The sequence below is a fragment of the Numenius arquata genome, chromosome Z (assembly GCF_964106895.1).
Source record: "Numenius arquata chromosome Z, bNumArq3.hap1.1, whole genome shotgun sequence".
Classification (NCBI taxonomy): domain Eukaryota; kingdom Metazoa; phylum Chordata; class Aves; order Charadriiformes; family Scolopacidae; genus Numenius; species Numenius arquata.
In genome coordinates, this window is record NC_133616.1 from 45,980,505 (window position 1) to 45,996,094 (window position 15,590).

At 38.5% G+C, this 15,590-nt stretch overlaps 1 protein-coding gene across 1 annotated transcript in view; it reads left to right on the plus strand.

Annotated features, from left to right (window-relative positions):
- ERCC6L2 (ERCC excision repair 6 like 2) overlaps positions 1-15,244 on the plus strand; it is a 57,841-nt gene extending 42,597 nt beyond the window's left edge. Inside the window, exons 18-19 of the mRNA XM_074166373.1 lie at positions 12,237-12,421; positions 14,269-15,244. Of these exons, the coding sequence (XP_074022474.1) occupies positions 12,237-12,421; positions 14,269-15,244 (1,161 nt within the window). The remainder of the gene's footprint in view (positions 1-12,236; positions 12,422-14,268) is intronic.
- The last annotated feature ends 346 nt before the right edge of the window (positions 15,245-15,590 follow it).

Below are 15,590 nucleotides of genomic sequence, written 5' to 3' on the forward strand. Positions count from 1 at the left end.
GAGGAAACTAAAGTAAATTGTGGTTTTGGGAATATATTCCCTTTACCGTTGCATAGAAGTGCAAGAAGATTCTGTACCTGTAAATGAGTTGGAGTAGTGTTTTCAATTAAGAGAGATACTGTTGTCTTGTTATAGAGGGATCTTTTGTAAATAGTCATCTACAGTAGTGGATATCTGTTTATTTTGCAAGTATAATCAGGGAGGGACTTAAAAGATTAACAACTACTCTTTCTTAGATAGACATGGTATTTATATGCTTAGTATTTAAGGGATATCTAGAATTACAGTAAAAATATTCTAAAATACTACCAGCAGTTCATGAATTGTACATATTATCCTGTGTCTGAAGATTATCCGTATTCTGACTGTTTACCACAACTCATAGTGTCAGATCAATTTAGGTTTTGAGAATAAGGGACAGAAGAGCAATATGCTAATTGTCCCTCAAACAGTTGATGTTTCTGGTGGTGTCGCTTATGTGGAGCGCACTGAGGCATCAATAATTAGAGATGTTTAAGAGCCTTGGTAATCAAAACAAAGCCAGGGATTTTTTTTCCATGCAGAGATGTGGCAGACAACGATTCCTGAAGAAATTTTGGAGATACAGATTACACATCTTACCTTCCTCTGTAGTCCTAAAAATGTATTGTACATCCCAGAACCTAAGTGTCTCAGAAGGCAGTCAAGTGTTTCTTTTTGCCTCTATTTGTAATCTTTCATAGCAATTCCTAAGCATTAAGGCAGAAATTATGGTCAGTTCTGCGATACCTCCACGCAGAGATAATCACACCAGGCTTCAGTATTTTAAACATCTGAGGGTAGAAAATGTGTCTCATTTAGTGTGACAGATATGCACACCATTAAAAATTACTGAGAGTTGGTCCTTATTGCTTCCTTATGCATATGACTACAAAATACACTTGATCTGCTATTTCACAGAAGATTATTAGTAGCAGTGATTTTCTGGTTTCTTTGTAGAAGTCTGAGTGAGGAAAAAATATATGAAAAATTAATCTATTGGAATAAATTACTTGGTTTTCTGCATAATTTTGTGTGTAGTTTTTAGGCTTGCTTAATGTCATTGAGTCATCTTTGTTCTGAATTTTAGTTTCAACTCAGGTCTTCTGTTTGCACATGCGTTTGCTTAATGCAATGTTTGCACAAATGTTTTACGTAAGTATAGAATTCTGGAATAGGCTTTCTCTAGTCCCTATAAAGCTGAATTTGTGTAGTATTTCTTCAACAGAAATCGGGGGGGGGCTGGTTAGAGAATGGGGAAGACTTTAGAGAAGGCTTGGAGGCTTCACAAAAACAAAAAATGGGAATGGGAGACATACTAAATTTAAAAAACTGATGATGTCTCGCATTAGAGCTAATTCCACTTTTTAATATGTGGAAAAGTATTAGTCACAAGAACTTGTACTGTACCTGTTGAATATGTGGAGTCTTTTTTCAGTCAACTGCATGTTTTCAACTTAAGTTTACTTGAAGTTTTACTGAAAAGAAATGTACAAAGACAGCCATTCAATTGAGGATTAATCACTATGGCAACAGAAATGTGGTGACTGAAAAGGGGGAGGATGTATTCTCCCTTCAGCTTCCTGCCAGCTGTCATATTCAACCTCTGCGGCATGAATTCAGGCCAAAATATAGACTGTGACCAGCTCTAAGAAACTATATCTGTATTTTTATAAATTGGTACAAGAATCGCACTATAAAAGACGACTTAATCCTCTGAATTGGATGACAGACATTTGGCACTCTTGCCAGTGTTTGACGGAGAAATAACAGGATGCTTTGTAGTAAAACCTGGATTAATGGTGAACCCCTTTTTATGTTATTGCAATGTGGTGTAAATGAGAGAACTAAGCATGCTGTCAGCCTAGGAAAAAACATGCCCTTTGTATCTCCAATGCAGATTTAAGTGCTGTTGAGAGTACTGTAAATACAAAAGTTGTGTTATTAAGAACTCCTCTTTATCATATTTGTATTACATTGACATTTTGTAGATCATTTAAACAAAGACTTTCTATCAGTTACAGTAACTCTGATTGCAGTGTGTTTGCACAGCTTTCAGATTCAACAAGTTCAGATAGTTGTTTACAAAGAGTAGGCTTTTGGGAAATAACATTCCATTATCCTTGCTTTTCTAGGATGGGGGATGCTATTCAGTTTTAAAATAATTGTTCCCAAATGACTGGTCTGTAATGCTGCTTTGAGTTTACAGTTTCAGCTTACAGTGGGATTAACCATTTCAGTATGGCTTTTGTGGTGTTGTTTTTTTAAATGCTGCGAGCTCGTATGTGGCATTCTGTGAGGCATATAGTTGTATACCCATTGTGGTGTACGTGCATGGCTTTTGGTTTTGCTGCTGTTTGACGGAGGGATGAGAGGGCGAAAGAAGATAGGTGCAAGTCATAGAATCATAGAATCTTCTAGGTTGGAAGGGCCTTCAAGATCATCTAGTCCAACCATCAATTTAACTCTGACAAAAACAAAACAAAAACAAAACAAAACAAAAAATCACTAAACCATGTCCCCCAGCACTATGTCAACTCATCTTTTGAATACCTCCAGGGATGGTGCCTCAGCCACTTCCCTGGGCAGTCCATTCCAATGCTTAATAAACCTCTCAGTGTAAAAATTCTTCCTAATATCCTACCTGGACCTCCCCTGGCTCAACTTGAGGCTGTTTCCTCTTGTCCTGTCACCTGTGACTTGGGAGAAGAGACCGACCCCTGCCTCTCCACACCCTACTTTCAGGTGGTTGTAGAGAGTGATAAGGTCTCCCCTCAGCCTCCTCTTCTCCAGGTTGAACAACCCCACCTCCCTCAGCCTCTCCTCATAAGGCTTACGCCCCAGACCCCTCACCAGCTTCGTTGCCCTTCTCTGAACCTGCTCCAGCACCTCCATGTCTTTTTTGTAGTAAGGGGCCCAAATCTGGACACAGCACTCGAGGTGGGGCCTCACCAGTGCCGAGTACAGGGGGACGATCACCTGAGTCCTAGTCACCACACTGTTCCTGATACGGGCCAGGATGCCATTGGCCTTCTTGGCCACCTGGGCACACTGCTGGCTCGTGTTCAGCCGACAGTCAACCAACACCCCCAGGTCCTTTTCTGCCAGGCAGCTCTCCAGCCGCTCTTCCCCAAGCCTGTATCACTGCGTGAGGTTGTTGTGACCCAAGTGCAGGACCCGGCACTTGGCCTTATTGAAACTCATCCCGTTGGCCTCGGCCCATCGATCCAGCCTGTCCAGATCCCTCTGCAAACCCTTTCTACCCTCCAGCAGGTCGACACTCCCACCCAACTTGGTGCCATCTGCAAACTGACTGAGGGTGCACTCAATACCCTCGTCCAGATCGTTGATAAAGATGTTAAAGAGAACGAGTCTGAGTACCAAGCCCTGTGGGACACCACTCGTGACCGGGCACCAGCTGGATTTAACTCCATTCACGACCACTGTCTGGGCCCAGCCAGTTTTTAACCCAGTGGAGAGTACTTCCATCCAAGCCATGGGCAGCCAGTTTCTCCAGGAGGATACTGTGGGAGACTGTATCAAAGGCCTTGCTAAAGTCCAGGTAAAAAGCATCCACAGCCTTTCCCTCATCCACCAAGCGGGTCACTTTGTCATAGAAGGAGATCAGGTCCTGGCTGGGCCGTCCTGGCTGGGCCCAATCACCTGGGCATCCTTCATGCGCTGCATAATGGCACTCAGGATGATCTGTTCCATGACCTTCCCAGGCACTGAGGTCAGACTGACAGGCCTGTAGTTCCCTGGATCATCCTTCCGACCCTTCTTGTGGATGGCCATCACATTTGCTAGGCGCCAGTCAGCTGGTACCTCCCCAGTTAGCCAGGATGCTGGTAAATGATGGAAAGTGGCTCAGTGAGCACTTCTGCCAGCTCCCTCAGTACCCTTGGGTGGATCCCATCTGGCCCCATAGACTTGTGTATGTCTAGGTGTTGGAGCAGGTCCCTCACCACCTCCCTTTGGATTACAGGGGCTTCATTCTGCTCCCTACCCCTGTCTGCTAGTTCAGGGGTCTGGGTACTTAGGGAACCCCCTACTCTACTACTAAAGACTGAGGCAAAGAAGGCATTAAGTACCTCAGCTTTCTCCTCATCCTTTGTCTCTACGTTACCTCCCATATCCAGTAGAGGATGGAGGTTCTCCTGAGTCCTCTTCTTGCTACTAATATATTTATAGAAATTCTTTTTATTGTTTTTAACATCCAGCGCCAGGTTAAGTTCTACAGGGGCTTTGGCCTTTCTAATCTTTTCCCTACATAACTTTACTACACCTTTGTAATCTTCCTGAGTGGCCTGCCCGTTTTTCCAAAGGCCATAAACTCTCCTGTTTTCCCTGAGCTGTGACCCTATCTCTTTGTTCAGCCAGGCTGGTCTTTTCCCCCAGCGGCTTGCTTTACAGTGCACAGGGATGGCCTGCGCCTGAGCTTTTAAGACTTCCTCCTTGAAAAACACCCAGCCTTCCTGTACTCCTTTGCCCTTCAGTGCTGCCTCCCAAGGGACTTTCCCAACCAGGGTTCTGAACACGCGAAAGTCTGCCCTCCGGAAGTCCAAGGTGGAGGTTTTGCTAACCTCCTTCCTTACCTCTCTAATAATTGAAAACTTGACCATTTCACGGTCACTAAGCCCTAGATGGCCTCCGACCACCACATCTCCCACTAGTCCCTCTCTGTTTGTGAGCAGTAGGTCTGGCGAGGCGCCCCCCCGGTTGGCTCACCTACCAGTTGTGTCAGGAAGTTATCTTCCATACACTCAAGGAAGCTCCTAGCGTACCTTCCCTCTGCTGTGTTGTATGTCCAGCAGATATCCACAGGCTTCTGCTGAAATAAGCAACTACCTTAGCTTTGAATTCTGAGATAGTCTGATTGTCTCCTCTCATTCTCAACAGTAATAATAACTATATTGATTTTTGGTCAGATATATGCCATATCACTTTCTTGCACCAAATAGGAGTTCTTTTTGTTAAAGAGTCAGCAAATTAAATAAAGCTACTCCCAATGAGAAATTCTTGCTCCGTTACCTGATTGGAGAAGAAACAGACTCAGAAGTAAATGCAAAATAGAACACAATCCATTCTCAGTTGACTTAGTAGTCAATTCTTCACTACCAAGCAAAAGATTAGAGTTTATGGAATGTCCTCAGTCTTGGTTTATCCAGCAGAAAAGCTGGATATGACAACCAGGGGAAAATAACTACATATTACTCTGATAAAATTTATTTACTTTTATCAGCAGGTATAGATAAATATTTGTCTCTCGATGTCGGCAGAATATTTTGGAGTAATTTTTACCCAGAATAAGTCTTACATTTTTCATAGCTTGAAAAAGATTTCGGGTATTCGTCTCCTATGATACAATCAAGTATTAGATACCTTTGTATTCAGAGTGAACATCCTGAGTAGCTTTGTTCAGTTCAGAAAGTTTGGGTGTAAGTGTGATTGTCCTGGAGCGTTCTAGAATTTTAAGGTAGGTTAGCTTCATTTTCTAAGACAATTGAGGTACTGACCGTTAGCTATGCAATTACCTTTAATTCTCATTCTGCATTCCTATTTTGTTAGAACCGTAGACAAATGTAGTCTGAGAGAGACTGCTTTTCAAGGGAAAATTAATGTCTACATCAGAAATAATTCTAAAATATGATATGATTCAGGCTTATTTCAAACTGTGAAATGTGTAAGTCGCCATACCCCTCTGAAGTACCTAGTTTCTTCAGTAGTCTACACTCTGTAAGTAGAAGAGCAATTATGGTTTATTTCAGGTGAAGGTGAAATCAGGTGAAGGTAGAGACATTCTCTATTTGCTAACTTTTTTTGTTTTGTTATCTTGACCATATGGACCTCATTTTTAGAGAAACTACATGAAATTTTATGTGTGCACTATTATACTTTATATTCCTTGGCATGCAGAATAATTTAGGAAGAAATTCTTGTTTGATGTGTGTATGTGTAGAAGAGAGAAGGAAACAAGACCACATATGAACAGTCAGGTAGCAAACATTTCAAGGTATTTATAGATGTACTGACAAGTAGACATAGGTAAAATAAAAACAATATCTAAGAATACCATATGTTCAAGAAAAGCATATAGAAAGATCTTAGTCATTCGTAGATATTATGGGGGGGGAAGGAAAACTAACAGGGAAAAAGATTAACTAAAATAATTTAGACTTGTAATTTGGTTCACTGTAATGCAGTAATTATCACCTGATGGAAATAATGGCAATCATCTGAAACCCACTGCAACTCAGTTATCTGGAGAGTCATGTGTTCTCTCAGGTTTTGAGGGGAGTGGGAAAATACAAAGTATAATATGGCATAAGGGTTTGTTATTTGCTTGCAAAGTATGTTTTAAGAGGACGGACATAATGAATTCACTGTTTCATGCTTTTGTATGATTTAGGTGACACGGCAGCTAGAGATTTGAGAAGGCCTTTCTTGTTTGTTTTAGAAATGAAAACAAACAGTGAAACTGTGCAATGGAAAGTATCCTGGATATCTGGCAGCAGTGGTTTCATGCGTGCCTGAAGAGAAAAACCTCTTAACTCTGTTTCAGCTGTGAGTGGGGAAGTGCTGAATCTCTTTCTCCTTTTTTCTCTACTGTTCTTACTCTTAGCCTCTGCTCAGTTGCTCTCCCTTATGTTTTCATCTTGCTATACGTACAAAGATGAATATTGTTCTCTTTTGCTTTGCTTGAAGGGGCTAAAGAGAGGAAAAGGGAAATCACAGGCTTAAGGTGACCGGTCATCTCAAGTCATGTCTGAGGATGCTTGTATGCGGATTAGCATTCATTGCTCCAGAGTGCAGAGCCACCTCTTTATGCCTGTTATAGGAAGAACAGATACTGAAATTTTGTACCGTCAAAGATAGACAAAAATTGGTAGGTCTATATAATTTTTAAAACCGCTGTAACGGTGCGGCAAGAGACAGATTGTCACTTGGAGCTAACAGATCCAAGAGTTGTTGCAGATTCAAGATGGAACCTCTAAGTAGAAGTTAATGCTGGATTGTGGCACGTAAATTCTTGCTTGATGTTCAGCTGCATGTCTTCATTCTTCTTGAAGAGCGCTACCCTTAAATGTGAACTGATGTGGGACTCTAAATCTGCAGATTCTGCCATTTTTGCTGGACTCTTGATTACAATCTGTATTTGATATGTAACTCAAATGGAAATTTGTTATTGGTATTCAAAACTTGTTATATACTTTTAAGAACTAGGGACATCCCTGACAGAAGAAGTAGTGGTGGAGGAAAATATCTTCTGTGGTAGGAAGATATAATGCATTTATGTTGAAAACCTGATAGACTAAATGGAACATAAAAGGTGAAAATGAATGCTTTCTCCAGTGTATTTTTTTTATGTGCGGTGAGAGTCCCTAGGTGTTTTGTGAATATTTTAAAAACTATTTTCTGCACAACTATGTAGTAATCGCTCTTGTTTCCCATTGCAATATATAGAAAGCCTCTTCAGAGTAAGTGCAGCAAAAGAAAAGGGAATAGGTTAAGACAAGTGTAAGACAGGAAGGAATGACTGCACTTCTACATGTTGTATTCCTTAGTTTGCAATAGCACTTCACAAATACATTTTACTGCACTTTCATTAACTTTATTTCTTTCCATTTACTGGGGTATTTTCTGTACTGTAACCTTTTTTCACCTAGTTTTTTGAATCCAGAAAATGTTGCCTTCTACTATCCAACTTTCATCTGTAGCCCTTTGTTTTATATGTATGCCTTTGAAAAGAAATTGTTAATTTCTTTTGTGCGCTTCCACATTGTCAAGAAAGTCTTCATACAGAGTCCAAAGTTGAATAAAACAGTAAAAATGTTACATTCAGTAAATCAATAGAATTTTTTTGGTTTTGATATCAAAGGAATTATCTTGCTGTACTTTTTTTCCCCTGCCAAGATACCAGTTTGAGAAAGGAGAAAATGTGAAGAATGCACAAATGTATAATGGTGTTAAAGATAATTCAGTATAGATGCACCTAATTTATCAGGTGACCAGTAAGTATATGGTCAAGTTTAAGTGAAAATTTTCCACTTTGAACAGTGGAAATTTCATAACATGCACTGCAAAGGCATAATGTCTTCAATATAGTTAAACATTTAGTAGACTAATTGCTTTCATGATTGCTGACAATCTTTTTGTAAAAATTCTTTTAAATACAGGTAGCAGGTACTGTATGCTATATTAAGTATTTCCTTACCTTTACATCATGTGTATTTCAGATCGCTAATCAGAAGATGTGCTATGCAGTGCATGAAGAGTATGTTTTAACACAGAGTATGTATGTATGTGATGGTACAATGTCTGGAAAGAATGCCTTTGGATTTCTATGCTGTGATTTTTAGTTGTCATTCAGAATAATTTATTCATAAGCATGTATTTGAAACTTTTAAGCATATTTACATTTTAAAGTGAGAGAAAAACATGCTATTACTCATTTAGGCACCAGATGGAATCTTAATTCCAGCAGAAATAATTCATGTTGCTATTTGTGCAGTTTGATTAATTTTTTTTTGACTATTTTTCTTCTCCCTGTGTTAAATTGGTTAACATTTTTCAGTAGTTACATGGCTGAGCCATAAAGCAAAGCCAGACTTGCTTTTTGGCAAAACAGTTGGATTTTTTTGACAAAAAAATGTGTCTTGTTCCTCTTAATTTTTTTCTCTCTCCCCCGTCTCTCTCCCCCGTCTCTCTCCCCCGTCTCTCTCCCCCGTCTCTCTCCCCCGTCTCTCTCCCCCGTCTCTCTCCCCCGTCTCTCTCCCCCGTCTCTCTCCCCCGTCTCTCTCCCCCGTCTCTCTCCCCCGTCTCTCCCCCCTCTTTCTCCCCTCTCTCGTCCTCAGATATGCTTATCTACTAATCACTACCGTCTTTTCAGTTTTCCAGTAATGATTTGAAAATGCTGTAGTCAGATCTTACATCATTAAAATGCTTTTTCAAGAAGTTCAGCAACGCTTATACTTACCTAAGTATATAAATTAGTACACAGTACTTTAAGTTAAACAAAGTATACTTCCACATGCACAGAACACATCATGTATGAAGAATTTTTGTTTCCTTTATTATTCCATTCTTTTGGTTGTAACACTAGTTCATAAAGGGTATGACATTCAATAATATAAATAGATTGTTAAATGTGCTAGTATCAGTAGTGTAAGAACAAGAGTCAGCAGCTCAGTCTTGCTTTGCAAGATTGCCTTATGCGTATGGTATACCTGATAATTCAAATGAACAAGACCAGTGCAGTAAAGTCAACATGGAATTTCATGTAGGAGCAAATAATGGGGGCACACACACACACGCTAGTTTGGTAGAGAAAGTGCTTGACAAATTGAAAATAAAAAAGTGAAATGTTTATCATGAATTAGATGTCAATCAGTGAGTTAGAAGGCAAACATTGAATCAGAAAGCAGTTAGCTCTGGGAGGGAAGAATTAAGGCGAGTAATACATGAAGCCAAAGTCATAAGGAAGCAAATAGTGTGGGATGTTGACAGTGCTGGAACGCTGACTGAAGTTTTCACCCCTGTCTAATGGTAACGTTAGTAGAAAGATACGGGGAATATTTTCATCTATACATGTGTCAAGTTTATCTCTATGTAGAGCCTCATCTGTGTATCACTCAGAGTAACAAACTTGAGGTTTGATCTTTAACAAACGTAGAGACGTCTTAAGGAAAACTGAAATAAGTGGTTTAGTTTTACTGACAAAATGTTTACTGTTTTTTATAAAGAAATTATTGGATTTGGGATTTGGGTGTTAGATTTAAGTTGGCAAGCTTTCAAAAACATTTACAAGTTCAACAGAGCCAATTACTGTGTTTTAACCTAACTGGGTGCCATTGAATCAATTGGCTTTGCTCCTGAGAAGCTGAGAAGTTTTTGAAGAGTAGCTCACAGTGGCCATGGGCTTTCACTGGCATTAGCTCCTGAGGCTCTTGGGGTAACTTGTTTGTAGTAACTTTTTCTACCTTCAGAAAAAAACTTTGAACAGCCAATTTAGGTAAAAGAAGAGGAGCTATTTGTGTGTATATGGTGGTATTTTGCTGTTATTCTTTCAGGTTTGGCAGTGTGGGTCAATGCACTTAAAAGTTTTGTACTTCCAGAACTAAATATGCCATTTGTGACTTTATTTGCAATTAGCAGTACTTTTTACATTATTCTAATTCTCTGTAAAGACAAGCAATTTTACAACTTTCAGTGTGTTTACAAGATTTGGCTTTTTTCCCAAAGAGATTTTTAGTCTTCTGTGTTTGAACAGATGTGTAAATCAAAGTGTTACTGCCTCATACACTTCGGTCTTGTTTAATAAGAGGTAGATGGATGCACATTTATGGAGGTCTAAAATACTTTTAAGACAGGCATTGATATGGTTAGGCTTGTATTCTACACAAATTGTGCTTGCTTGAATTAAACTCCGCAATCCTGATTTCCTGACAGAGTGACAAATATGCTGGGTCTTATAATAGTGAGATCTGGACGCTATAAATATTTTTCATGCAAAAATTCCATCAAAATAAATATATTTTAAAACTAGCATTGCTTTCTCCTTTCAAAATACATTTTTCAAGTCAAGTTCTATATTACCTATGTGTATCTTTAAAAAAACCCAAAACCAACAACAAAAAAAACAAACCAAAGGCATTTTAAATGCCTACAGAATTAGTAAGATAACTGTAGAATATGCTATATATCACATCTGCTAATTCAATCTTAATTTCGTTACTATCGTAACATTATTATTGGGAGATGAGTGTGGGTTTTTTTTAAATCTTAATTGGGGCCTTGGTCTCAGTTTTGTATAGTAAAACTTTTAGTAATGCAGTGAATTTTTAATCTTTGAAGTTGAGCATTTAGCTTAAAGAATGAAAACTTATGCCTGTAGGTCCCTTACTATTAACATCTCTCTCTTTATGCTAGTTTGAGGTTACTTGCCAATGTAATGGATTGAGAACAGATGTGATATCCTAAAGCTCAAGAACATTGTGAATGGCCCATGGAAATAAAGGAAGCGGACATGGATCAAATAGAAACACATTGGGAAGAAAAATTGTAGATCTAAAACCAAATTTTGAGCTGCAGATGACAAGGTGTGAACACACTTTGTGTTTTCATCTCTCAAGTAGTGTTTGTAGGGGGATTCAGGATATCACTAAGCAGTTATTCTTTCCCCTGATCTCACTTGTGGGGGGAAAAAAAAAAAAAGTAATACTGCTTTTCTGTTTTTCCCCGCTCTTCAAACACATAATTTAATTTTCCTGTATCCCCTGGCTTGCCTTTTGGGAGAGGCGAAACTTTGTCAGGAATTTGTGAGAATTTCTGAAAAGTAACTAAGGTATAAATAGGATTATATTTTTGTGCAAGTTGTTGATTGTCAATGCATGATGAGTTGATCTGTAACAGGATCTTCTTGAATTTGATAGAAATATTAGCTTTCTTTAACCATTACATTTAAAAGTGTAATCTTACCAGTTTTATCAGTACTATAATGGAAGTGTAACGTAATTTTTTTTCTTGTGTTCAGTTACAGGTAAGTATAGTGATACTTCGTCAAAAGCATATTTACAACTCAGAATAATTGTGTATGTGCATGTAGAGATTGTGCTATTGACAAAAATAATTCTACCTTAACTTTGGTATCTTTGAATGGTGTTGTGATTATTTACAGTTTTTCTTTTAGTGTTAACTTGTTAAAGTACCTGAAGAGTTCTGAATATGTACCATGCAAAAATTGTGTAACATACAGTAATAAGCAAGCAGGAAACAGTGAATCCAAATAGTTCATTAATTTTGATACAAGATATCTTCCTGCATTAATTTATCTATTAAGACTGCATTAACACTTTCTATTTTATAGTAATATTTGGAGGTTGTAATATTTATAGTAATATTTGGAGATTTGGATCCTGTGGTGCAGAATTAAGTGTTTGTATAACCCCTGTTTATGCATTTAGAGAGCTTATAGAGCTCTTTCATTTAGCCTCACAACCCATTTGGAAACATCCCAGCTTATTCTTAGAGAAGACTTTCCTTCAGTGTCCCTGGAAGTTTGTGACTGAGAAGGGAGTTTTACACTGCAGTTCTGAATCCCATTCTTGGCACTATAACTATTGAGTGCTAGCTAAGAGTAACAGAATTGGACACAATAGAGCTCATCACTATGTCCCAGACACAGCTGTTTTAACAATTTCCATGTCTGATTTTACCAGAAAAATGAAGAAAACCCAGAAGACACAGCAGAGAACAACATCTTTAAGGGAGGGCAAGAAGTGTTGGTGAACAGTAAGCAGCACCACCTGTATGTTATGCATCCTGTGACCCAGAAAACCAAAAAAGTACACAGAGTAGGTTCAACCACCTTCTTGATTGGAAAGACACCCAAAGAAATCCGCAGGTGAGACTACTTCAGTGAGATGGAAGTGAAATTCTGAGCTTGAAATGAACTTACCTATGGGCAGTTGCTTTTATCTTTGTTTCACCCGTACTCAGACGATATTGATGATTTTCTGTGGCAAGAGCAGAACTAATGGGAAACTTCCACTCACTATACAAAGAGTACCATAATTGATTAATAAAATCAGTTGAACCCACAAATCACTTTTAACTGTTGACTTAATGTGTCATATATTACATAGCTGTGCAGATGTCATCACCACCAGTATTCGTGGTCCGTGCACCATGCAGTACTACAAACAAATGTTTAAACTGTATAGAAGCGAGAAATTTTACAGTGAGCTTCTGACTGCCTACTGGTTTTGCCCAGCTCTCATCACTTCCATTGAAAGACTGTTAAAAAAAATTGACTTTGTATTTATTTTTTAACTTGAGGCTCAATATTTTTAATATGTTGTTTCTCTCCTTATGTTTGGAAGGATAGTAATTTTTATGTCTTCTTTTTTTCCTTTTTTCCCTCCATACTATTTCTGTTATTAATATAAATACTGAAATTCCATTGTTACCTAGATAGAAGTTCAACAGCAATAGCCAATGTAGAAATAGAAAGCAGAAAGCTGTAGCTAACTAGGCAAACCTATAGAACTGGGATTTGGTATATAATTTTAATTTAGCCATGAGACAAATGAATTACCATATGAGAGTTGGTATCTAGGTAACATCTCTAAGTGTTCGGGATCTGTCACATTAGCCAACTGGCCTCAGCTATCCAAACTGTTCTTGTTGAAGTGCCAGACTTGCTTCCTACTATGCCTACTGAAAATTCTAAATATTTAAGAGGCAGGTAGAGGAGAGCCCCTCATGTTAAAAATATACAAAATTATAATCATAGTTATCAATAATTTCCTGAGGTAAAAATTTTCAAAGGCAGTGAGGTAGTTAAGGGTGTTATTCCAAGATCCTAAGCCATTTCTAGCAAAAAGCTTAAGCACACTCACTTAAAGGCGAAGCAGGTCATCTGTTAGCACCTTGCTCGCAGTTGTACTTTGTTGTACATCTGGATCCACTGCGCAATGAATTAAGATAGTTAGGTGCCTCAGGTTGATGTATTGTAGTTGTAATGCTGAGCGGGAAGCTGTCTGCAGTCACCACACACAAATGATCTAGCTGGAACTAGCCAGTCAAGCAGTGTTTGAAGCTAAACAGAGTTAATTCTCACTGCTACTGGAGCCCTCATACAGGAAAGGCAACATGTTTCATACCCGTTCTCTGACAAGGGAGCATAAACCCACCTTTCCAGCCTTCCATTTAGGTTACCTGATCCCAAACTATGACTGACTTGATTGGGATGTTCTCCTTTAGGTAGAGCTTAGCCTCTTAGCAGAAACAAGTATTCCATAGCTCACTAGATCGAGGACGGAGGGGACAATCCCTGTTTCCTGTGAATGTGTTTATCCAGCTCTTGTTTAGCAAGTGTTTTAAAGGAGTTTAAGCAACTCCTTTGTGGGTTTTTTTCCCAAAGAAGTCCTCTGCTGTCTGTCCATCTGTGTCCTTCTGAACTCTGGCCCTTTGGTTACGAAATCTTACCTACACTGAAAGTCAGTAAATCTTTTAAGTCATAAGCTGAGGAAATCACACTGCAGTTTGGGATTCAGAAGTCACTTCAGTTCTAAGGTCATTATTCTTTCTTCTCTTTGCTAATAAATACAAACAAAGGTACTAATAAGGAAGTCACATTTAGTGATTACTTTCTGGGATATGAAGTACATGAGTTGAAGGAACTGGTTTAAAGCTGGTTTTGTTTCTAGTTAAAGGTGTCAATGCATTTTTCTTTCTTGAAAATCACAGGAGACAATTTGAGGAAATGGTATCCCACTTTAATATGGGATCAGTGGAAGAACTGGCAGAACATATTGCAAAAGCTACATCAGAAACAAGGCAGAAGATGTTAAAGGAGTTCTATGGTTCCAAGCATTCAGAGGTGGAGTCTTTCTTCCCAGTTGAAATACCAGCACAAGCTTCACATGACTATGAGGCAAGAGAATTAGGTACAACACACTCTGGAAAAAGAAAACCCATTGTTAATCTTCAGAAGTCTAAGTCTAGTTCTTCATCAGCTAAAGGTCTACTTCTGAGCGGAACTACAGAAACACAGAGCCAGCAGAGCCATAAGGGAGATGGAGAGCAACTTCACAATGACTCCTACATGCAAGATATGTGTGTTGATGCAAAATATAAACAATCGCCCAGTGTTGCTACTCAACATATTGAAAGGAGAAACAGTCAGGCATTCAAGGATTTTATGGTATCTGGCTCATTAAACAGTAGATTAGAAATAATTGAAGTGCTGTCTCTAAAAAGTTGTGAAGGACAGCAGGACTCCAGAGGAACACAGCTGCCAAGAAAAAGATCCCTGTCTCACTCAGAAAATGAGGAGAGAAAAACTCAGACTTGTAAGAAAAAGTCTTTTGTGGACTTACTTGGAGATACCTCTATTCTCAATGACCTCTTCAGAAATGATGGAGACAGACCTACAGAATCACCAAAGAGATTCCCTTCAGGGCAGGTAGAAAAATCAAAGGAGAGACCAAAAGACTTCTGGGACATGCTAAATGAGCAGAATGAGGAGAGCCTCAGAAAACTCACAGATACAGCAGTCATAGAGAAGCTATGTGAAAGAGCATCTCATCCCCCAGTGACAGAAGAGAGAGAAATGTGTGAAAGTTCTCTTTGGAAAAAAAATGAAAATTTTCTATGGAAAAAATACAGTCCAGACAATTCAGATGAACTATCCACTGCTACATCTTGTAATGTAGTAAAATGAAACTTTTCTATGCAAGTTGCACTATAATTATCTTAGTTAAACATTAAAATGTGCACAACTTCAGCAGTATACAGCAACATGTGATACCTCCTTGAAATTAGAGGTGAAGTGATGAATTCGTATTTATGATGATACAAATTTACATTTTACAGGTGTGAATATATATGTACTTACATATATAATATGTAGTACATATGTGCATCTATAATACATATATGCTATATATTATTGTAAGCTATGATATATTAATTTTAAATAAAACTTTTTAAAATGTTCTGAGTGCACTTTGCTTTCTTGCATCCTGATTTTATTTCTAGACTCAGTAGCAGTACTAAGTAATATTTGC